This window comes from Coregonus clupeaformis, unplaced genomic scaffold (genome assembly GCF_020615455.1).
Source record: "Coregonus clupeaformis isolate EN_2021a unplaced genomic scaffold, ASM2061545v1 scaf0497, whole genome shotgun sequence".
Classification (NCBI taxonomy): domain Eukaryota; kingdom Metazoa; phylum Chordata; class Actinopteri; order Salmoniformes; family Salmonidae; genus Coregonus; species Coregonus clupeaformis.
The window spans coordinates 210488-235487 of NW_025533952.1; the positions used below are offsets into that span (position 1 = coordinate 210488).

At 44.7% G+C, this 25000-nt stretch overlaps 1 protein-coding gene, 1 long non-coding RNA gene and 1 pseudogene across 2 annotated transcripts; all 3 read left to right on the forward strand.

The window, feature by feature from the left end:
• Positions 1-1075: 1075 nt before the first annotated feature.
• On the forward strand, positions 1076-3615 carry LOC123484919 (annotated as a pseudogene).
• Positions 3616-3824: 209 nt separating this feature from the next.
• Positions 3825-15998, forward strand: LOC123484917. The gene is made up of 3 exons (XR_006658781.1): positions 3825-3868; positions 15430-15604; positions 15961-15998. It is a non-coding gene; the product is annotated as an uncharacterized LOC123484917 (long non-coding RNA).
• A 2324-nt stretch (positions 15999-18322) lies between these two features.
• On the forward strand, positions 18323-23765 carry LOC123484921 (NACHT, LRR and PYD domains-containing protein 1 homolog). The gene is made up of 9 exons (XM_045215704.1): positions 18323-18413; positions 19019-19056; positions 19702-19766; positions 19899-20113; positions 20298-20557; positions 20717-20842; positions 21005-21137; positions 21223-21252; positions 23438-23765. The coding sequence occupies exons 3-9, from the start codon at positions 19759-19761 to the stop codon at positions 23533-23535; spliced, it is 870 nt and encodes a 289-aa protein (XP_045071639.1). The 5' UTR covers positions 18323-18413; positions 19019-19056; positions 19702-19758; the 3' UTR covers positions 23536-23765.
• The last annotated feature ends 1235 nt before the right edge of the window (positions 23766-25000 follow it).

The following is a 25000-nucleotide window of genomic DNA, read 5'->3' on the forward strand; positions in this document are numbered from 1 at the left end:
AAATATGATGTTTCGTATATACGGGCTCTCTGTGATGTCTCGCAGGACACTCCAGACAACTAAAACATTGTTCCAGAAACAATACCCAAATACTCTGACAGAGGAAGTTTCCCACTTCTCTGCTGGCCAATTAGAGTAAAGACTTGAGCGTGGTTTAAACTATCTCAGCCAATCCGTTGATTCAGGGGTTGTTCTCATCTCTTCGGCGCCATTTGTTACACACTTCAGCCAGGCACAAGATTATCATAACAACCTATCATAGTGAGAAGAGCCAGCTCCCTTAGACATCATTCCTAGTCAAAGGAAGACTCATAGATCACAAAGAACCAGTATCTAATTTTACCCCCTAAAGCAGCTCTTCACATCAATCACAGCCTTGCCAGGTGTCACAGCCTACATTAGCCCAGTCAAGACTGCATTCTTTCTAAGTTAGTCATCCCATCAATTTAGGAGAATAATAAATCCCCAATACAACAATGTTCAGAAATATTGACTGTTCTGTTATTTCTTATTGTAGCTGAGTGAGCTGTGACTTACATCTAAAATGAGTCTCTCTGGGGAGAGAGAGGAGGAGACCACTGCCTCTAAAACGAGTCTCTCTGGGGAGAGAGAGGAGGGGACCACTGGCTCTAAAATGAGTCTCTCTGGGGAGAGCGAGGAGGGGACCACTGGCTCTAAAATGAGTCTCTCTGGGGGAGAGAGAGGAGGAGACCACTGCCTCTAAAATGAGTCTCTCTGGGGGAGAGAGAGGAGGGGACCACTGCCTCTAAAATGAGTCTCTCTGGGGAGAGAGAGGAGGGGACCACTGCCTCTAAAATGAGTCTCTCTGGGGAGAGAGAGGAGGGGACCACTGCCTCTAAAATGAGTCTCTCTGGGGAGAGAGAGGAGGGGACCACTGCCTCTAAAATGAGTCTCTCTGGGGGAGAGAGAGGAGGGGACCACTGCCTCTAAAATGAGTCTCTCTGGGGAGAGAGAGGAGGGGACCACTGCCTCTAAAATGAGTCTCTCTGGGGAGAGAGAGGAGGGGACCACTGCCTCTAAAATGAGTCTTTCTGGGGAGAGAGAGGAGGGGACCACTGCCTCTAAAATTAGTCTCTCTGGGGAGAGAGAGGAGGGGACCACTGCCTCTAAAATGACTCAAGACACCAGTTCTAAGAGGTAAGAGATGACATGTAAAATATACAGTTCTCTTAAAGATATAAAACTAAAGGGAAAAGTTTTCCCAAATTACATCAAATGTAGTTCTACATCATTAATTTAAAAGTCCCCAAACCGATTTACCAATTGCAGACTGTAGCTTTATAAAGAAATATCAGGACTTCTATGAGTTCAGCTATACAGTTGTTGAAATGATGTAGATGAGGTACTGATGATATATTGATGAGGTGATCTGCCTCCCTGTTTTGTTCAGTGTCCAGAAGCCCAGAGCAGAGTCACCTGCCCCCAGCCTGCTATCAATGAAGAGTGATCAGCCACCTGCTTTCAGCCAGGAACCATTACCAGATGACAATAAGGAAGTGGAGAGTTTGGACAGTGAGGATGCATTAAAGATCACACACAACCTTCTGGACAGAAGAAGTAAGACTGTGTTTCATACAATATTACAAAGAACGGTACAAAGGCCCCTTTAAACACACACACACACACACACACACACACACACACACACACACACACACACACACACACACACACACACACACACACACACACACACACACACACACACACACACACACACACACACACACACACACACACACACACACACACAAACTTATGAGTCCCAACTCTCATTGTTTTCCTACAGGTCAAACTCTTCTGACAGTCCAACAAGACATTAAGGCTAAACTGAAACACAAGTATCAACACATATCTGAAGGAATTAGACAACATGGAAACCAAAGTCTGTTAAAGGACATCTACACAGAGCTCTACATCACAGAGGGTGGAAGTGGAGGGGTCAATAATGAACATGAGGTGAGACAGATAGAGATGGCATCCAAGAAACAAACCACACAAGAGACACCAATCAAATACAACGACATCTTCAAGCCTTTAGCTGGACAAGACAAACCTATCAGAACTGTGCTGACAAAAGGAATCGCTGGCATTGGAAAAACAGTCTCTGTGCAGAAGGTCATCCTTGACTGGGCAGAGGGAAAAGCAAATCAGGACGTTCATTTCATGTTTCCTCTTCCTTTCCGTGATCTGAACCTGAAAAAGGACCAATACAGTCTGATGCAACTTCTTTCCCACTACTTCTCAGAGCTGAAAGAGATTGACAGCATTGAAGATGGTGAAACCAAAACTGTTTTCATTTTTGATGGTCTGGATGAGTGTCGACTTCCTCTAGACTTCAAAAACAATGAGAGGTGCTGTGATGTCACGAAGCCAACCTCGGTGGACGTGCTGCTGACAAACCTCATCAAGGGGAATCTGCTTCCCTCTGCTCTCCTCTGGATAACCTCACGGCCTGCAGCAGCCAATCAGATCCCACCTGAGTATGTTGACCAGGTGACAGAGGTACGAGTGTTCAATGATCCACAGAAGGAGGAGTACTTCAGGAAGAAAATCACAGATCAGAATCTGGCCAATGAAATCATCAAACACATGAAGACATCAAGGAGCCTCCACATCATGTGCCACATGCCAGTCTTCTGTTGGATATCAGCCACTGTCCTTGAGATGATGCTGAAAGAGGCAGAGAAGGATGAAGTCCCCAAAACTCTCACCCAGATGTACTCACACTTCACGCTCATCCAAATCATTGTGAAGAACAAGAAGTACAACAAAGCCACAGAGACAAACCCAAAGGAACTGTCTCAGTCAGACAAAGAGATGATCCTGAAACTGGCAAAGCTGGCTTTCCAACAGCTGCAGAAGGGCAACCTGATCTTCTATGAGTAGGACCTGAGAGAGTGTGGCCTTGATGTCACAGAGGCATCAGAGTACTCAGCATTGTGTACAGAGATCTTTAAAGAAGAATCTGGGCTGAACCAAGACAAGGTCTACAGCTTTGTGCATCTGAGCATTCAGGAGTTTCTAGCAGCAGTGCATGCTTCAGAATCATGTCTGGACAAGAAGGAAAATGTTTTTTCCACCACTAGTGAGGATGAAGAGGAGGAGTCAATCCAGTTGTTTGACTTACACAGGAGAGCAGTGGACCAGGCCTTGAAGAGTGAGAATGGACACCTGGACCTGTTCCTCCGCTTCCTTCTGGGTCTCTCACTGGAGTCCAATCAGAATCTGTTACGAGGCCTTCTGACACAGACAGGAAGTACAACACAGAGCAATGAGGAAACAGTCGAGAGAACAGTCAGGTACATTTCAGACAAGATCAAAAGGGAATCCTCACCAGAAAGGATCATCAACTTGTTCCACTGTCTGAATGAACTTGGTGCCAACTCTCTAGTTGAAGAAATGCAAACCTCCCTGCGATCAGGAACTCTTTCAGAAACAAGACTAAAACTTGACCAATGTTCAGCCCTGGCCTACCTGTTACTGATGTCAGAGGAGGTGCTGGAGGAGTTTGACCTGAAGACATACACCACATCAGAGGAAGGTTATCAGAGGTTGCTGCCGGTAGTGAAAACCTGCAAGACAGCACTGTAAGTTCTGTTATTGAGTTGATGTATACATTATCATTATTCTGAAGGATTTGTATATCTAACAGATGATCTCCTCTCTCCAGACTGGATCGCTGTGAACTCACATATGAATCCTGTGAGACTCTGGCTTCAGCTCTGCAGACACCAAACTCCCCCCTGAGAGAACTGGACCTCAAATACAATTACCTGGGAGACAGAGGAGTGAAGCTGCTCTGTGTTGGACTAACCAGTCCACTCTGCAACATACAGACACTAGTGTGAGTTAACTATCTTCAGTATCCACTGTGAGTGTTTATATATTATGTATGTACTATATACTGAACAAGAATATAAACGCAACATGCAACAATTTGAAAGGTTTTACTGAGTTACAGTTCATATGAGGAAATCAGTCAATTGAAATAAATTCATTAGGCCCTAATCTATGGATTTCACATAAATGGGAATTCAGATATGCATCTGTTGGTCACAGATACCTTAAAAAAAAGTATGGGTGTGTATCAGAAAACCAGTCCGTATCTGGTGTGACCACCATTTGCCTCATGCAGCGCGACACATCTCCTTCACATAGAGTTGATCAGGCTGTTGATTGTGGCCTGTGGAATGTTGTCCCACTCCTCTTCAATGGCTGTGCGAAGTTGCTGGAAACTGCCGGGAACTGGAAGACGCTGTCGTACACGTCGATCCAGAGCATCCCAAACATGCATGTCTGGTGAGTATACAGTCCATGGAAGAACTGGGACATTTTCAGCTTCCAGGAATTGTATACAGATCCTTGTGACATGGGGTCGTGCATTATCATGTTGAAACATGAGGTGATGGCGGCAAATGAATGGCACGACAATGGGCCTCAGGATCTCATCACGGTATCTCTGTGCATTCAAATTGCCATCGATAAAATGTGATCGTGTTCATTGTCCGTAGCTTATGCCTGCCCATACCATAACCCCACCGCCACCATGGGGCACTCTGTTCACAACGTTGACATCAGCAAACCGCTCGCCCACACAATGCCATCACGACGCCATACACGCTTTCTGCCATCTTCCCGGTACAGTTGAAACCAGGATTCATCCGTGAAGAGCACATGTCTCCAGCGTGCCAGTGGCCATCGAAGGTGAGCATTTGCCCACAGAAGTCGGTTACGACGCCGAACTGCAGTCAGGTCAAGACCCTGGTGAGGATGACGAGCACGCAGATGAGCTTCCCTGAGAAGGTTTCTGACTATTTGTGCAGACATTTTTCGGTTGTGAAAACCCACAGTTAAATCAGCTGTCCTGGTGGCTTGTCTCAGACCATCCTGCAGGTGAAGAAGCCGGATGTGGAGGTCCTGGGCTGGCGTGGTTACATGTGGTCTGCGGTTGCGAGGCCGGTTGGATGTACTGCCAAATTCTCTAAAATGATGTTGGAGGCGGTTTATGGTAGAGAAATTAACATAAAATTCTCTAGCAACAGCTCTGGTGGACATTCCTGCAGTCATCATGCGAATTGCACGCTCCCTCAAAACTTGACACATCTGTGGCATTGTGTTGTGTGACAAAACTGCACATTTCAGAGTGGCCTTTTATTGTCCCCAGCACAAGGTGCACCTGTGTAATGATCATAAAGTTTAATCAGCTTCTTGATATACCACACCTGTCAGGTAAATGGATTATCTTAACAAAATGGATTATCTTAACAAAGGAGAAATGCTCACTAACAGGGATCTAAACAAATGTATTCATAACATTTGAGAGAAATAAGCTTTTGTGCGTATGGAACATAACTGGGATCTTTTATTTCAGCTCATGAAACGTGGGACCAACACTTTACATGTTAGGTTTATATTTCTGTTCAGTATAGTTAGTATGTGTATGTTTTTAACATTATTTTAACATTTTTGGGACATATCCAGAAACATACATAACATATATAAAACTAAGGTAAATATCTTGAGTGAGTTAGTATGATTTTAACATTGGTTAATCATGTGTCCTTCTGTTATTGTCTTAATGCATCTCATTATTGTTAAAGCTTTGCATATTTAACAGTGTATCGACATATCTCCTCTCTCCAGACTGTCTGGCTGTAAACTCACATATGAATCCTGTGAGACTCTGGCTTCAGCTCTGCAGACACCAAACTCCCCCCTGAGAGAACTGAACCTCAGCTACAATGACCTGGGAGACAGAGGAGTGGAGCTGCTCTGTGATGGACTAACCAGTTCACTCTGCAACATACAGACACTAGTGTGAGTTAAATATCTTCAGTATCCACTGTGAGTGTTTATATATTATGTATGTGTATGTTTTTAACATTATTTGAACATCTTGGTAAATATGCAGAAACATACATAAAATGTGATAAATACAGTGGGGGGAAAAAAGTATTTAGTCAGCCACCAATTGTGCATGTTCTCCCACTTAAAAAGATGAGAGAGGCCTGTAATTTTCATCATAGGTACACGTCAATTATGACAGACAAATTGAGGAAAGAAAATCACATTGTAGGATTTTTAATGAATTTATTTGCAAATGATGGTGGAAAATAAGTATTTGGTCACCTACAAACAAGCAAGATTTCTGGCTCTCACAGACCTGTAACTTCTTCTTTAAGAGGCTCCTCTGTCCTCCACTCGTTACCTGTATTAATGGCACCTGTTTGAACTTGTTATCAGTATAAAAGACACCTGTCCACAACCTCAAACAGTCACACTCCAAACTCCACTATGGCCAAGACCAAAGAACTGTCAAAGGACACCAGAAACAAAATTGTAGACCTGCACCAGGCTGGGAAGACTGAATCTGCAATAGGTAAGCAGCTTGGTTTGAAGAAATCAACTCTGGGAGCAATTATTAGGAAATGGAAGACATACAAGATCACTGATAATCTCCCTCGATCTGGGGCTCCACGCAAGATCTCACCCCGTGGGGTCAAAATGATCACAAGAACGGTGAGCTAAAATCCCAGAACCACACGGGGGGACCTAGTGAATGACCTGCAGAGAGCTGGGACCAAAGTAACAAAGCCTACCATCAGTAACACACTACGCCGCCAGGGACTCATATCCTGCAGTGCCAGACGTGTCCCCCTGCTTAAGCCAGTACATGTCCAGGCCCGTCTGAAGTTTGCTAGAGTGCATTTGGATGATCCAGAAGAGGATTGGGAGAATGTCATATGGTCAGATGAAACCAAAATAGAACTTTTTAGTAAAAACTCAACTCGTCGTGTTTGGAGGACAAAGAATGCTGAGTTGCATCCAAAAAACACCATACCTACTGTGAAGCATGGGGGTGGAAACATCATGCTTTGGGGCTGTTTTTCTGCAAAGGGACCAGGACGACTGATCCGTGTAAAGGAAAGAATGAATGGGGCCATGTATCGTATCGTGAGATTTTGAGTGAAAACCTCCTTCCATCAGCAAGGGCATTGAAGATGAAACGTGGCTGGGTCTTTCAGCCTGACAATGATCACAAACAAACCGCTCGGGCAACGAAGGAGTGGCTTCGTAAGAAGCATTTCAAGGTCCTGGAGTGGCCTAGCCAGTCTCCAGATCTCAACCCCATAGAAAATCTTTGGAGGGAGTTGAAAGTCCGTGTTGCCCAGCGACAGCCCCAAAACATCACTGCTCTAGAGGAGATCTGCATGGAGGAATGGGCCAAAATACCAGCAACAGTGTGTGAAAACCTTGTGAAGACTTACAGAAAACGTTTGACCTGTGTCATTGCCAACAAAGGGTATATAACAAAGTATTGAGACACTTTTGTTATTGACCAAATACTTATTTTCCACCATAATTTGCAAATAAATTCATTAAAAATCCTACAATGTGATTTTCTGGATTTTCTTTTTCTCATTTTGTCTGTCATAGTTGACGTGTACCTATGATGAAAATTACAGGCCTCTCTCATCTTTTTAAGTGGGAGAACTTTCACAATTGGTGGCTGACTAAATACTTTTTTCCCCACTGTATATCAAACTAAGGTTAAATATCTTGAGTGAGTTAGTATGTTTTTAACATTGGTTAATCATGTGTCCTTCTGTTATTATCTTAATGCATCTCATTATTCTTAAAGCTTTGCATATTTAACAGTGTATCAACATATCTCCTCTCTCCAGACTGTCTGGCTGTAAACTCACATATAAATCCTGTGAGACTCTGGCCTCAGCTCTGCAGACACCAAACTCCCCCCTGAGAGAACTGAACCTCAGCTACAATGACCTGGAAGACAGAGGAGTGGAGCTGCTCTGTGTAGGACTAACCAGTGCACTCTGCAACATACAGACACTAGTGTGAGTTAAATATCTTCAGTATCCACTGTGAGTGTTTATATATTATGTATGTGTATGTTTTTAACATTATTTGAACATCTTGGTCAATATGCCCTCCAGGTTCCCTTGGAGAGTTCATCAATGAGCTTGACGCCTTGATACGTTCCTTTCCTGAGGATGGCTCACCCCTCACAGTTTTGGGGGATTTCAACCTCCCCTACGTCTACATTTGACTCATTTCTCTCTGCCTCCTTCTTTCCACTCCTCTCCTCTTTTGACCTCACCCTCTCACCGTCCCCCCTACTCACAAGGCAGGCAATACGCTTGACCTCATCTTTACTAGATGCTGCTCTTCTACTAATCTCAATGCAACTCCCCCTCCATGTCTCCGACCACTACTTTGTATCCTTTTCTCTCTCGCTCTCCTCCAACACTACTCACTCTGCCCCTACACAGATGGTAACGCGCCGCCGCAACCTTCGTCTCTCTCTCTCCCACTACTCTCTCCTCTTCCATCCTATCATCTCTTCCCTCTGCTAAATCCTTCTCCCCTCCAATCTCCTGATTCTGCCTCCTCAACCCTCCTCTCCTCCCTTTCTGCATCCTTTGACTCTCTGTGTCCCCTATCCTCCCGGCCGGCTCGGTCCTCCCCTCCAGCTCTGTGGCTTGATGACTCATTGCGAGCTCACAGAACAGAGCTCCGGGCAGCTGAGCGGAAATGGAAGAAAACTAGACTCCCTGTGGACCTGGCATCTTTTCACTCCCTCCTCTCTAAATTTTCTTCATCTGTTTCTGCTGCTAAGGCCACTTTCTACCACTCTAAATTCCAAGCATCTGCCTCTAACCCTAGGAAGCTCTTTTGCCACATTCTCCTCCCTGCTGAATCCCCCCTCCCTCTCTGTGGATGACTTCGTCAACCACTTTGAAAAGAAGGTTGACGACATCCAATCCTCGTTTGTTAAGTCTAATGACACTGCTGGTCCTGCTCACACTGCCCTACCCTATGCTTTGACTTCTTTCTCCCCTCTCTCTCCAGACAAAATCTTGCGACTTGTGACTACAGGCCGCCCATCAACCTGCCCGCTTGACCCCATCCCCTCCTCTCTTCTCCAGACCATCTCCGGTGACCTTCTCCCCTACCTCACCTCGCTGATCAACTCATCCTTGACCGCTGGCTATGTCCCTTCCGTCTTCAAGAGAGCGAGAGTTGCACCCCTTCTCAAAAAAACAACACTTGATCCCTCTGATGTCAACAACTACAGACCAGTATCCCTTCTTTCTTTTCTTTCCAAAACTATTGAGCGTGCCGTCTTTAGCCAACTCTCTTGCTATCTCTCTCAGAATGACCTTCTTGATCCAAACCAGTCAGGTTTCAAGACTGGTCATTCAACTGAGACTGCTCTTCTCTGTGTCACGGAGGCTCTCCGCACTGCTAAAGCTAACTCTCTCTCCTCTGCTCTTGTCCTTCTAGACCTGTCTGCTGCCTTTGATACTGTGAACCATCAGATCCTCCTCTCCACCCTCTCCGAGCTGGGCATCTCCGGCGCGGCTCACTCTTGGATTGCGTCCTACCTGACCGGTCGCTCCTACCAAGTGGCGTGGCGAGAAGCTGTCTCCGCTCCACGTGCTCTCACCACTGGTGTCCCCCAGGGCTCAGTTCTAGGCCCTCTCCTATTCTCGCTATACACCAAGTCACTTGGCTCTGTCATATCCTCACATGGCCTTTCCTATCATTGCTACGCTGACGACACACAACTAATCTTCTCCTTTCCCCCTTCTGATAACCAGGTGGCGAATCGCATCTCTGCATGTCTGGCAGACCTATCAGTATGGATGACGGATCACCACCTCAAGCTGAACCTTGGCAAGACGGAGCTGCTCTTCCTCCTGGGGAAGGACTGCCCGTTCCATGATCTCGCCATCACGGTTGACAACTCCGTTGTGTCCTCCTCCCAGAGTGCGAAGAGCCTTGGCGTGACCCTGGACAACACCCTGTCGTTCTCCGCTAACATCAAGGCGGTGACCCGATCCTGCAGGTTCATGCTCTACAACATTCAGAGAGTACGACCCTGCCTTACACAGGAAGCGGCACAGGTCCTAATCCAGGCACTTGTCATCTCCCGTCTGGATTACTGCAACTCGCTGTTGGCTGGGCTCCCTGCCTGTGCCATTAAACCCCTACAACTCATCCAGAATGCCGCAGCCCGTCTGGTGTTCAACCTTCCCAAGTTCTCTCACGTCACCCCGCTCCTCCGCACACTCCACTGGCTTCCAGTTGAAGCTCGCATCTGTTACAAGTCCATGGTGCTTGCCTATGGAGCTGTGAGGGGAACGGTACCTCCGTACCTTCAGGCTCTGATCAGTCCCTACACCCAAACGAGGGCATTGCGTTCATCCACCTCTGGCCTGCTGGCTCCCTTCCTCTGCGGAAGCATAGTTCCCGCTCAGCCCAGTCAAAACTGTTCGCTGCTCTGGCACCCCAATGGTGGAACAAGCTCCCTCACGACGCCAGGACAGCGGAGTCACTCACCACCTTCCGGAGACATCTGAAACCCCACCTCTTTAAGGAATACCTGGGATAGGATAAAGTAATCCTTCTACCCCTCCCAAAAAAAAATATATATATATATATATATATATATTGTAAAGTGGTTAACCCACTGGCTATAGGGTGAATGCACCAATTTGTAAGTCGCTCTGGATAAGAGCGTCTGCTAAATGACGTAAATGTAAATGTAATGCAGAAACATACATAAAATTTGATAAATACAGTGGGGGAAAAAAGTATTTAGTCAGCCACCAATTGTGCAAGTTCTCCCACTTAAAAAGATGAGAGAGGCCTGTAATTTTCATCATAGGTACACGTCAACTATGACAGACAAATTGAGGAAAGAAAATCACATTGTAGGATTTTTAATGAATTTATTTGCAAATTATGGTGGAAAATAAGTATTTGGTCACCTACAAACAAGCAAGATTTCTGGCTCTCACAGACCTGTAACTTCTTCTTTAAGAGGCTCCTCTGTCCTCCACTCGTTACCTGTATTAATGGCACCTGTTTGAACTTGTTATCAGTATAAAAGACACCTGTCCACAACCTCAAACAGTCACACTCCAAACTCCACGATGGCCAAGACCAAAGAACTGTCAAAGGACACCAGAAACAAAATTGTAGACCTGCACCAGGCTGGGAAGACTGAATCTGCAATAGGTAAGCAGCTTGGTTTGAAGAAATCAACTCTGGGAGCAATTATTAGGAAATGGAAGACATACAAGACCACTGATAATCTCCCTCGATCTGGGGCTCCACGCAAGATCTCACCCCGTGGGGTCAAAATGATCACAAGAACGGTGAGCAAAAATCCCAGAACCACACGGGGGGACCTAGTGAATGACCTGCAGAGAGCTGGGACCAAAGTAACAAAGCCTACCATCAGTAACACACTACGCCGCCAGGGACTCATATCCTGCAGTGCCAGACGTGTCCCCCTGCTTAAGCCAGTACATGTCCAGGCCCGTCTGAAGTTTGCTAGAGTGCATTTGGATGATCCAGAAGAGGATTGGGAGAATGTCATATGGTCAGATGAAACCAAAATAGAACTTTTTTAGTAAAAACTAAACTCGTCGTGTTTGGAGGACAAAGAATGCTGAGTTGCATCCAAAGAACACCATACCTACTGTGAAGCATGGGGGTGGAAACATCATGCTTTGGGGCTGTTTTTCTGCAAAGGGACCAGGACGACTGATCCGTGTAAAGGAAAGAATGAATGGGGCCATGTATCGTGAGATTTTGAGTGAAAACCTCCTTCCATCAGCAAGAGCATTGAAGATGAAACGTGGCTGGGTCTTTCAGCATGACAATGATCCCAAACACACCGCCCGGGCAACGAAGGATTGGCTTCGTAAGAAGCATTTCAAGGTCCTGGAGTGGCCTAGCCAGTCTCCAGATCTCAACCCCATAGAAAATCTTTGGAGGGAGTTGAAAGTCCGTGTTGCCCAGCGACAGCCCCAAAACATCACTGCTCTAGAGGAGATCTGCATGGAGGAATGGGCCAAAATACCAGCAACAGTGTGTGAAAACCTTGTGAAGACTTACAGAAAACGTTTGACCTGTGTCATTGCCAACAAAGGGTATATAACAAAGTATTGAGAAACTTTTGTTATTGACCAAATACTTATTTTCCACCATAATTTGCAAATAAATTCATAAAAAATCCTACAATGTGATTTTCTGGATTTTCTTTTTCTCATTTTGTCTGTCATAGTTGACGTGTACCTATGATGAAAATTACAGGCCTCTCTCATCTTTTTAAGTGGGAGAACTTGCACAATTGGTGGCTGACTAAATACTTTTTTTCCCCCACTGTATATCAAACTAAGGTTAAATATCTTGAGTGAGTTTGTATGTTTTTAACATTGGTTAATCATGTGTCCTTCTGTTATTGTCTTAATGCATCTCATTATTCTTAAAGCTTTGCATATTTAACAGTGTATCAACATATCTCCTCTCTCCAGACTGTCTGGCTGTAAACTCACATATAAATCCTGTAAGACTCTGGCTTCAGCTCTGCAGACACCAAACTCCCCCCTGAGAGAACTGGACCTCAGCTACAATGACCTGGGAGACAGAGGAGTGGAGCTGCTCTGTGTTGGACTAACCAGTGTACTCTGCAACATACAGACACTAGTGTGAGTTAAATATCTTCAGTATCCACTGTGAGTGTTTATATATTATGTATGTACTGTATACTGAACAAGAATATAAATGCAACATGCAACAATTTGAAAGGTTTTACTGAGTTACCGTTCATATGAGGAAATCAGTCAATTGAAATAAATTCATTAGGCCCTAATCTATGGATTTCACATAAATGGGAATTCAGATATGCATCTGTTGGTCACAGATACCTTAAAAAATATAAGTATGGGTGTGTATCAGAAAACCAGTCCGTATCTGGTGTGACCACCATTTGCCTCATGCAGCGCGACACATCTCCTTCACAGAGTTGATCAGGCTGTTGATTGTGGCCTGTGGAATGTTGTCCCACTCCTCTTCAATGGCTGTGCGACGTTGCTGGAAACTGCCGGGAACTGGAAGACGCTGTCGTACACGTCGATCCAGAGCATCCCAAACATGCATGTCTGGTGAGTATGCAGTCCATGGAAGAACTGGGACATTTTCAGCTTCCAGGAATTGTATACAGATCCTTGCGACACGGGGCCGTGCATTATCATGCTGAAACATGAGGTGATGGCGGCAGATGAATGGCACGACAATGGGCCTCAGGATCTCGTCACGGTATCTCTGTGCATTCAAATTGCCATCGATAAAATGTGATTGTGTTCGTTGTCCGTAGCTTATGCCTGCCCATACCATAACCCCACCGCCACCATGGGGCACTCTGTTCACAACGTTGACCTCAGCAAACCGCTCGCCCACACAATGCAATCACGACGCCATAAACGCTTTCTGCCATCTTCCTGGTACAGTTGAAACCGGGATTCATCCGTGAAGAGCACATGTCTCCAGTGTGCCAGTGACCATCGAAGGTGAGCATTTGCCCACAGAAGTTGGTTACGACGCCAAACTGCAGTCAGGTCAAGACCCTGGTGAGGATGACGAGCACGCAGATGAGCTTCCCTGAGAAGGTTTCTGACTATTTGTGCAGAAATTTTTTCGGTTGTGAAAACCCACAGTTAAATCAGCTGTCCTGGTGGCTTGTCTCAGACCATCCTGCAGGTGAAGAAGCCGGATGTGGAGGTCCTGGGCTGGCGTGGTTACATGTGGTCTGCAGTTGTGAGGCCGGTTGGATGTACTGCCAAATTCTCTAAAACGATGTTGGAGGTGGTTTATGGTAGAGAAATTAACATAAAATTCTCTGGCAACAGCTCTGGTGGACATTCATGCAGTCATTTACATTTACATTTAAGTCATTTAGCAGACGCTCTTATCCAGAGCGACTTACAAATTGGTGCATTCACCCCTATAGCCAGTGGGTTAACCACTTTACAATATATATATATATATATATATATATTTTTTTTTTGGGAGGGGTAGAAGGATTACTTCATCCTATCCCAGGTATTCCTTAAAGAGGTGGGGTTTCAAATGTCTCCGGAAGGTGGTGAGTGACTCCGCTGTCCTGGCGTCGTGAGGGAGCTTGTTCCACCATTGGGGTGCCAGAGCAGCGAACAGTTTTGACTGGGCTGAGCGGGAACTATGCTTCCGCAGAGGAAGGGGAGCCAGCAGGCCAGAGGTGGATGAACGCAATGCCCTCGTTTGGGTGTAGGGACTGATCAGAACCTGAAGGTACGGAGGTGCCGTTCCCCTCACTGCTCCATAGGCAAGCACCATGGTCTTGTAACGGATGCGAGCTTCAACTGGAAGCCAGTGGAGTGTGCGGAGGAGGGGGGTGACGTGAGAGAACTTGGGAAGGTTGAACACCAGACGGGCTGCGGCATTCTGGATGAGTTGTAGGGGTTTAATGGCACAGGCAGGGAGCCCAGCCAACAGCGAGTTGCAGTAATCCAGACGGGGAGATGACAAGTGCCTGGATTAGGACCTGTGCCGCTTCCTGTGTAAGGCAGGGTCGTACTCTCCGAATGTTGTAGAGCATGAACCTGCAGGATCGGGTCACCGCCTTGATGTTAGCGGAGAACGACAGGGTGTTGTCCAGGGTCACGCCAAGGCTCTTCGCACTCTGGGAGGAGGACACAACGGAGTTGTCAACCGTGATGGCGAGATCATGGAACGGGCAGTCCTTCCCCGGGAGGAAATGCAGCTCTGTCTTGCCAGGGTTCAGCTTGAGGTGGTGATCCGTCATCCATACTGATATGTCGGCCAGACATGCAGAGATGCGATTCGCCACCTGGTTATCAGAAGGGGGAAAGGAGAAGATTAGTTGTGTATCGTCAGGCGTAGCAATGATAGGAGAGGCCATGTGAGGATATGACAGAGCCAAGTGACTTGGTGTATAGGGAGAAAAGGAGAGGGCCTAGAACTGAGCCCTGGGGGACACCAGTGGTGAGAGCACGTGGTGCAGAGACAGCTTCTCGCCACGCCACTTGGTAGGAGCGACCGGTCAGGTAGGACGCAATCCAGGAGTGAGCCGCGCCGGAGATGCCCAGCTCGGAGAGGGTGGAGAGGAGGATCTGATGGTTCACAGTATCAAAGGCAGCAGACAGGTCTAGAAGGACAAGAGCAGAGGAGAGAGAGTTAGCTTTAGCAGTGCGGAGAGCCTCCGTGACACAGAGAAGAGCAGTCTCAGTTGAATGACCAGTCCTGAAACCTGACTGGTTTGGATCAAGAAGGTCATTCTGAGAGAGATAGCAAGAGAGTTGGCTAAAGACGGCACGCTCAATAGTTTTGGAAAGAAAAGAGAGAAGGGATACTGGTCTGTAGTTGTTGACAACTGGTCTGTAGTTGTTGACAACTCAGTCATCATGCCAATTGACTAACCCGTTCACTCTGCAACATATAGACACTAGTGTGAGTTAACTTTCTTCAGTATGAGTTATTTATGGATGTTTTAAACATTTGTTAATCATGTGCTCTTCTGCCCTCTAGTCTAGGTCAGTGTGGTCTGACAGAGGGTTGCTGTTCAGATCTGGCCTCAGTCCTGAGTTCACCCAACTCACACACTGAAACAACTGGAGCTGAGAGACAATGACCTGCAGGACTCAGGAGTTACACTGCTGTCTGCTGGACTGGAGGATCCAGACTGTAAACTACACACACTGGGGTAAGTACAGCTGTTTCAGTCAGGTCGGTACTGAGCTGAGTTACACTGCCCTCTGCTGGACTGGAGGATCCAGACTGTAAACTACACACACTGGGGTGTGTACAGCTGTTTCAGTCAGGTCGGTACTGAGCTGAGTTACATTGCCCTCTGCTGGACTGGAGGATCCAGACTGTAAACTACACACACTGGGGTATGTACAGCTGTTTCAGTCAGGTCGGTACTGAGCTTAGTAAAACAAATACTCGGAACATCTGATGTTTCTTTAAAATGTTTGTGTCATGGACAAATGTATGGGTGTCCTACAAGATGATTGACACCAGTCCACCAACCCAGACAGCTGTTGTGTCTCTCTGTAGGCTGTCTGGCTGTCTGGTCACAGAGGAGGGCTGTGCTGCTCTGTCTTCAGCTCTGAGGTCAAACCCCTCCCACCTGAAAGAGCTGGACCTGAGCTACAATCACCCAGGAGACTCTGCAGGGGGGACTGCTTTCAGCTGCTCTGGTGGATCCCACAGATAAAGTGATGAAGCTGATGTAAGTCAGAATAGATGTCCTAATAGTGTGAGCAGTGGTTGTGTCCTATGTAGTGTAGTAGGTTCAGTAACATGAGGACATGATGGTAGAATACAGGGGACGTTTACCCAGCAGGCTTAGCACTCCAACACAGCATACATCATCACCACATGAATACTCTTCTTCTGCATCTCTGATATCCTGTTGGAATTGTACTCTGTTCTGTATGCAGTAGGTAGGATAGAATACCTGTATGTCTCTAGTAATGAATTGTACTCTGTTCTGAATGCAGTAGGTAGGATATAATACCTGTATGTCTCTAGTAATGAATTGTACTCTGTTCTGAATGCAGTAGGTAGGATAGAATACCTGTATGTCTCTAGTAATGAATTGTACTCTGTTCTGTATGCAGTAGGTAGGACAGAATACCTGTATGTCTCTAGTAATGAACTTGGATAGTGCACCAGAACACAACAATATGGTTTAAATGTTGACTGCTTTATTAGGTCTTTGTCAGTCAATAACCTGTTTCTCCTACAGTGTGGATCATGGTGGAGAGTTCAGGCTGAAACCAGGGCTGAGGAAATGTAAGTCTCTTCTCTTCAATCCTAATTAACTGCATATTCAGAACTGCAGTAACATAGTAACTAATCAATACTTGTTTTCTACCTACAAAACAACATTTTATATGAAGATGTGGTTTGATTAAACTCTCCTTTTGTCTACAGATGCCTGTCATCTCACCCTGGACCCAAATACAGTGGAGGAGAAGCAGCATTATGAAGACCATCCACACAGATTTGACCATCTTCCCCAAGTTCTCTGCAGAGAAGGCTTATCTGGATCTCGTTATTACTGGGAGGTGGAGAAGGATGGTGACCTGGCTGTCATTGGTGTGGTGTCCAAAGGAATGAAGAGGAAGGGAGAGGAGGATGACAGTAGGATTGGAACCAATAGGAAGTCCTGGGGTTTATTATGCTTTGAATATGACTTTTACCATCCTGGAGTCCAACAGATCCATCCTTGGTCCTGTTTCTAACAGAGTTGGAGTGTATCTGGACTGGCCAGCTGGTACTTTGTCCTTCTATAGTGTGTCCTCCTCTGGTACACTGACACACCTTTACACAGAACACACCACATTCACTGAACCCCTCTATCCTGGGTTTGGGTTTGGGGTTTATTCCTCCTCAGTGACCCTGTGTCAGATAGATGACCAACACATTCAAAGGTGAGTCATAGCAATGTTTCATCATGTGTTTTCCTCTGGAATCATTCCTACAATTAGATTAGTATTGGTGTGTTTTAATGTGTTCTGTTGGACCTACAGACAGTTAGATTAGTAGTAGTGGTGTGTTTTAATGTGTTCTGTTGGACCTACAGACAGTTAGATTAGTAGTAGTGGTGTGTTTTAATGTGTTCTGTTGGACCTACAGACAGTTAGATTAGTAGTAGTGGTGTGTTTTAATGTGTTCTGTTGGACCTACAGACAGTTAGATTAGTGGTGGTGGTGTGTTTTAATGTGTTCTGTTGGACCTACAGACAGTTAGATTAGTAGTAGTGGTGTGTTTTAATGTGTTCTGTTGGACCTACAGACAGTTAGATTAGTGGTGGTGGTGTGTTTTAATGTGTTCTGTTGGACCTACAGACAGTTAGATTAGTGGTGGTGGTGTGTTTTAATGTGTTCTGTTGGACCTACAGACAGTTAGATTAGTAGTAGTGGTGTGTTTTAATGTGTTCTGTTGGACCTACAGACAGTTAGATTAGTAGTAGTGGTGTGTTTTAATGTGTTCTGTTGGACCTACAGACAGTTAGATTAGTAGTAGTGGTGTGTTTTAATGTGTTCTGTTGGACCTACAGACAGTTAGATTAGTAGTGGTGTGTTTTTAATGTGTTCTGTTGGATGTAAAGATGTTTCCTCTCCTGTCTCACTGTAGTGTCAGTTTCACTCTAACCACAAGAGGTCATCAGAACCTGTTAAAATGATACCTGGTGACTTCACGTCTCTAGGGGCTTTCATCAAGATAAGCAATGTCACCTGTAAAGTCACCATCAGTATTGACTTCATGGAAGTTGACATAGTGTTATGTCACATTTGGCAATGCACCCTACATAGGGAGCTGTTCTGTCACCCTTTATACACCCTTTGTATTGCTTATGAAGACTGTATGTATGCTATATAAAGCCTTTATAAGTTGTATTTAGTTTAATCACAGTCTATCCATCTGCTTTCCCAACAGCAGAGACCATGGTGGAGAGTGTTGTATCAAGCCTGGACCTGAGAACACCAGAGACCAGATATGTGAGTGTTAACTGATAATTGTTTTAAAATCAAAATACGATTAAAGCGTTCTTGAATCCCAGGCAAGGAACACAATCATGATCTATTTGGTCAAAACAAACTTAAAGGTAGAGTCAGCAATATGATGTAGATGCACAAAGTAAACATCATAGTGGGTAAACTTCTACGACAACTAAGAGCGTTGGAGCGCGATGCTAAACTTCTCTGTTTTGGTCCCGTGGCTACCACGCTGTAAGAGTGAAGAGAACCCGTGCACATGGGCAGATACTGTGTGAGAGAGAAGTCAGGCATCTTGCTCATCACAATATCTGCGGTGCTGCTCGTACAACATCATTTAGCTGACTCTACCTTTAAGCTCTCATCCTGGGATCTACCAGAAATCAGGCCCCCAACATCTCCAAAACATGGACCAGAACCATGTTGTTTCCTGCTTCCACAAACATTCATTAATATAACACTAATGTCAGATTATGGTATGATAATGAGTGTACATTCTGAGACTGTTGCTCACTTACATTCATTTTTATTACAAGTCTGTTTAATATTTATTAATTCATTATTACATGAGATTGTCCGTTTTAAATAACAACTACTTTTGACTTCAGGGATTCCTCAGAGCTGTAAGACTTGTGACCATGTTGAGGTAAGTCATAATGTCAATTCTCACTTTTACATACCTTCAGGAGTCAGGCACAGTCTGAAAGCCAGGTGTGTACTGACCAACCATTCATACTGGGATATAGACAGTCCTGTGTTCTGCTTTAGTAATATAAACACAGTCTGAAAGCCAGGTGTGTACTGACCAACCATTCATCTGGGATATAGACAGTCCTGTGTTCTGCTTTAGTAATATAAACACAGTCTGAAAGCCAGGTGTGTACTGACCAACCATTCATACTGGGATATAGACAGTCCTGTGTTCTGCTTTAGTAATATAAACACAGTCTGAAAGCCAGGTGTGTACTGACCAACCATTCATACTGGGATATAGACAGTCCTGTGTTCTGCTTGTAGGAATGCAGGATTTTAACTTCTGTCATATTTTGTCATTAGACAGTTTAATTGGATCAATCACCAGCATTCCATGTAACATTGAATAAATACATTAGATAAATTACTTTGTTCATTTAATGGGCCAGTTTCCCGGACAAAGATTAAGCCTAATCTTGGACCTTAAAAACTTTCTATTGAAACTTCCATTGATCATGCTTTAAGTCCAGCACTAGACTCAATCTGTGTCCAGGAAACTGGCCCCATATGTATAACTGACATGCTTGTCCTTGTTCAGGACTCCACACACTGGCTTCAGATTGAACCCTTGACTTCCACTGTCCAGGGAGTGACAATGTTCAGGTAAAATAACTACTTTTAACATTTCATTCCACTTGCTAGTGTATTTCCCCATTACCTTTGGGAATAGGCTTCTAATCCAACCTCTCCATTTGACGATTGACCCTCTCTACCATATCTTGTTGTTGCCCTCAGGCACAGGACACCCAAAGGGCGTTATGAGTGCACAGTGTCTGGGCTCCGCTGGGTGTGTGACAGAGATGTCATTCTGAAGTATCACTTCAGGAACTGGGAACCCTACAGTCAACTTCTGAAAGACATGCAGTACGGACAAGGTGGTCCATTGCTGGACATCACTATGGAGTTAGGTGAACTGGAGGAAGTTCATCTGCCACACTTTGTCTGTTTAGGTAAAACCATATTGACATAGTATTCAGAAAGACATTTCCATGTAACTGAGTTTCACTTCCTGAATGAATGAATGAATATTCTGGGAGTTTGAGTTTACTGTGATCTGATACTGCATATTTGTGTTTTAGGTGGATGAATAATACAATATTTGTCTTTCTGTCTCCTTTTTATTGCGTTGTTCAGGGACCAACCCTTCCCTGAGGAATGAGATGAAGATTCTTCATGTAGAGGAACATGGAGTGTCTGTTGAGGAAGTGCATGAGGTCACCAGATTCCATGCTAAGATTCTCCATCCCAAGTTCTCAGTTATCTCTGTTATACTGAGCTATATCTTTTGGCGGAACATAGATGTCCACTGTGAGCTGATGCTCTATCTGACAGTGAAAAAGCAAACACTAATTCCACGCCTATACCTGTTCCCCAGTAACCCCAGCCAAATACAGGTGAGGTACCATTCTTTTAGAGGTGACCTTAACTAAGCAGATGTACGGTTTATGTTGACACTCATAACATGAAGATAATAGTTTGTTGCTAGTTTTCTGAATAATGTTTGAATAAGACTATACATTGACTGGCTGTGTATTTCATGCCTCGTTTCGCAGGCTGTGGAACAACAGGAAAAGTCTCAAGGGTCTTCAAGGGTTCTCATCACAAGACCAGAACAGGCCTTCAAACTGAATAGTTTCTTCAGACTGAACATTCCCTGTTCTACCTACATCAATCCACAGGTACAGTTTTAGTAGACTAAGAACATGAATCTGACATTTTAAGTCACATTTCTATGCATTGCTCTCTCTCGCTCGATGGCTCTCAATTCACATGGCTTTATTGGCATGGGAAACATATGTTTACATTGCAAGCAATCTCTCGCTCTCTCCATCTCTCTCCAGAAGATTCATCTCATACATAGAGACTCCACACCAAGCTTTTTCAAGGCGGTTTTGAAAATGACAGGGGTTGATATTGAGATGGAGTTATTCGGTGATGATGAGAGGATTGCATGGAAAGAAGTGGTATCACAAGGTAGGAGCATATGTCAATCATAACTTTGTACTTTTGTAACAGATGCTATTTAGAGTGATATAACCTCATTTGGTTTATCTTTCAGATGAATACATCACTGCCACCCATTCAACAAGTAAGTAAACATGAGTTACAGTGCATTCAGAAAGTATTCAGACCCCTTGAATTGTTCCACATTTTGTTACGTTACAGCCTTATTATAAAATTGATAAAATCGTTTTTTCCCCCTCATCAATCTACACAAAATACCCCATAATGACAAAGCAAAAACAGGTTTTTAGACATTGTTGCAAATGTATATATATATAAAAAAAAACTGAAATATCACATTTACAGAAGTATTCAGACCCTTTACTCAGTACTTTGTTGAAGCACCTTTGGCAGCGATTACAGCATCAATTCTTCTTGGGCATGATGCTACAAGATTGGCACACCTGTATTTGGGGAGTTTCTCCCATTCTTCTCTGCAGATCCTCTCAAGCTCTGTCAGGTTGGATGGGGAGCGTCGCTGCACAGCTATTTTCAGGTCTCTCCAGAGATGTTCGATCAGGTTCAAGTCCGGGCTCTGGCTGGGCCACTCAAGGACATTCAGAGACTTGTCCCGAAGCCACTCCTGCGTTGTCTTGGCTGTGTGCTTAGGGTCGTTGTCCTGTTGGAAGGTGAACCTTCGCCCCAGTCTGAGGTCCTGAGCGCTCTGGAGCAGGATTTCATTAAGGATCTCTCTGTACTTTGCTCCATTCATCTTTCCCTCGATCCTGACTAGTCTCCCAGTCCCTGCCGCTGAAAAACATCCCCACAGCATGATGCTGCCACCACCATGCTTCACCGTAGGGATGGTGCCAGGGTTCTTCCAGATGTGACGCTTGGCATTCAGGCCAAAGAGTTCAATCTTGGTTTCATCAGACCAGAGAATCTTGTTTCTCATGGTCTGAGAGTCTTTTGGTGCCTTTTGGCAAATTCAAAGCGGGCTGTCATGTGCCTTTTACTAAGGAGTGGCTTCCGTCTGGCCACTCTACCATAAAGGCCTGATTGGTGGAGTGCTGCAGAGATGGTTGTCCTTCTGGAAGGTTCTCCCATCTCCACAGAGGAACTCTGGAGCTCTTTCAGAGTGACCATCAGGTTCTTGGTCACCTCCTGACCAAGGCCTTCTCCCCGATTGCTCAGTTTGGCCGGGCGGCCAGCTCTAGGAAGAGTTTCGGTGGTTCTAAACTTCTTCCATTTAAGAATGATAGAGGCCACTGTGTTCTTGGATACCTTCAATGCTGCAGAACTGTTTCGGTACCCTTCCCCAGATCTGGGCCTCGACACAATCCTGTCTCGGAGCTCTACGGACAATTCCTTCGACCTCATGGCTTGGTTTTTGCTCTGACATACACTGTCAACTGTGGGACGTTATATAGACAGGTGTGTGCCTTTCCAAATCATGTCCAACCAATTGAATTTACCACAGGTGGACTCCAATCAAGTTGTTCAAACATCTCAAGGATGATCAATGGAAACAGGATGCACCTGAGCTCAATTTCAAGTCTCATAGCAAAGGGTCTGAATACTTATGTCGATAAGGTATTTCTGTTTTGGAATCTTTTTTTATTCTGTATATTTGTATTATTCTGTTCACTCTGTCATTTAAGTCATTATTGTGGAGTCACTACAATGTTGTTGATCCATCCTCAGTTTTCTCCCGTCACAGACATTGAACTCTGTAGCTGTTTTAAAATCACCAATGGCCTCATGGTGACATCACTACGCAGTTTCCTTCCTGCCCTGCAGCTCAGTTCAGAAGGACGACTGCATCTTTGATGTGTCTGGGTGGTTTAATACATCACCCACAGGATAATTATTAACTTGACCATGCTTAAAGAGATATTCAATGTCTGATGTGTTATTGTTACCCATCTACCAATCACTGCCCTTCTTTATGAGGCTTTCTAAAAGATCCCTGGTCTTTGTATATAGTTGAATCTGTGCTTGAAATGCGATACTTGACTGAGGGACCTTCCAGATGTTGAATGTATGGGGGACATGTCCACTTTGACATTAGAGTATTCTGAGTAGATTGTTGATAAAACATTAATAAGGGCATCAATTTTCAATGACTTCTCAATAAACCTAATAGGAAAAATTATTATTTCAATTTTTTATTTTAAATTGACTAACTTTAATTGGAATTGACCACAACCCTGGAGTCGGCTCTATACAATAAATGACTATCAGAGGAATGATAACTGGAGAGACTGGAAGATGTAGAAACAGCTGCTGTTAACCCTAAAGCCATATTAATTTAATTGCCCCCCCTTCAGCATTAACAGTCCCTGACATTCCTGCTGAGGAGTTTCTGAAGAAACACTGGGCTAAACTAATTCAGCGAACCAAAAAACTCAATGCCAATAGCAGATGATCTGTGGTCAAAGAACATGATTGGTGAAGAAGAGCACTCCAGAATAACAGCTGAAACAACTGAACAGGACCGAATGAGAAAACTACTGAAAGCAGTCATCCCCAAAGGACCAGAAGTGACGGGAGCTTGTCTCAAAGCTCTCGTTGAACATGAAAACCATCTTGTTAAGGACTTGAGTGAATCTAGGTAAGACAGTTTTCATTGCTCCCTCCCTTGAATATGTGTAATGATTAAATATAGGTCAAATAAAAACACAGCTACCATAGATCAAAGAGGAACTGTTTTTCCAGAATGGAAGCATGTTTTTGTGTTTCTGTCTGTAATAAATGACTGTTATCTTATTGTAGTTACATCATAGGACCATCATCACATCATTATCTCAGGTGGAACTCCTCCTTCTCCTCCATACTTTCTGATCTCTCTCTTCCCTTCTCCTCCATACTTTCTGATCTCTCTCTCCCCTTCTCCATACTTTCTGATCTCTCTCTTCCCTTCTCCTCCAACTTTCTGATCTCTCTCTTCCCTTCTCCTCCATACTTTCTGATCTCTCTCTTCCCTTCTCCTCCCTACTTTCTGATCTCTCTCTCCCCTTCTCCTCCATACTTTCTGATCTCTCTCTTCCCTTCTCCTCCATACTTTCTGATCTCTCTCTTCCCTTCTCCTCCTACTTTCTGATCTCTCTCTTCCCTTCTCCTCCATACTTTCTGATCTCTCTCTTCCCTTCTCCTCCATACTTTCTGATCTCTCTCTTCCCTTCTCCTCCATACTTTCTGATCTCTCTCTTCCCTTCTCCTCCATACTTTCTGATCTCTCTCTTCCCTTCTCCTCCATACTTTCTGATCTCTCTCTTCCCTTCTCCTCCATACTTTCTGATCTCTCTCTTCCCTTCTCCTCCATACTTTCTGATCTCTCTCTTCCCTTCTCCTCCATACTTTCTGATCTCTCTCTTCCCTTCTCCTCCATACTTTCTGATCTCTCTCTTCCCTTCTCCTCCATACTTTCTGATCTCTCTCTTCCCTTCTCCTCTCTACTTTCTGATCTCTCTATTCCCTTCTCCTCCATACTTTCTGATCTCTCTCTTCCCTTCTTCTCCATACTTTCTGATCTCTCTCTTCCCTTCTCCTCCATACTTTCTGATCTCTCTTCCCTTCTCCTCCATACTTTCTGATCTCTCTCTTCCCTTCTCCTCCATACTTTCTGATCTCTCTCTTCCCTTCTCCTCCATACTTTCTGATCTCTCTCTTCCCATTCTACTCCATACTTTCTGATCTCTCTCTTCCCTTCTCCTCCATACTTTCTGATCTCTCTCTTCCCTTCTCCTCCATCCTTTCTGATCTCTCTCTTCCCTTCTCCTCCATACTTTCTGATCTCTCTCTTCCCTTCTCCTCCATCCTTTCTGATCTCTCTCTTCCCTTCTCCTCCATACTTTCTGATCTCTCTCTCCCCTTCTCCTCCATACTTTCTG

Bases quoted from the DNA above. Each gene is read 5' to 3' on its own strand.
- LOC123484921 (XM_045215704.1), top strand. The intron at 21,138-21,222 runs GTAGGAGCATAT...TTTATCTTTCAG, and splicing joins GAAAGAAGTGGTATCACAAG to ATGAATACATCACTGCCACC. The intron at 21,253-23,437 runs GTAAGTAAACAT...CCCCCCCTTCAG, and splicing joins CACTGCCACCCATTCAACAA to CATTAACAGTCCCTGACATT.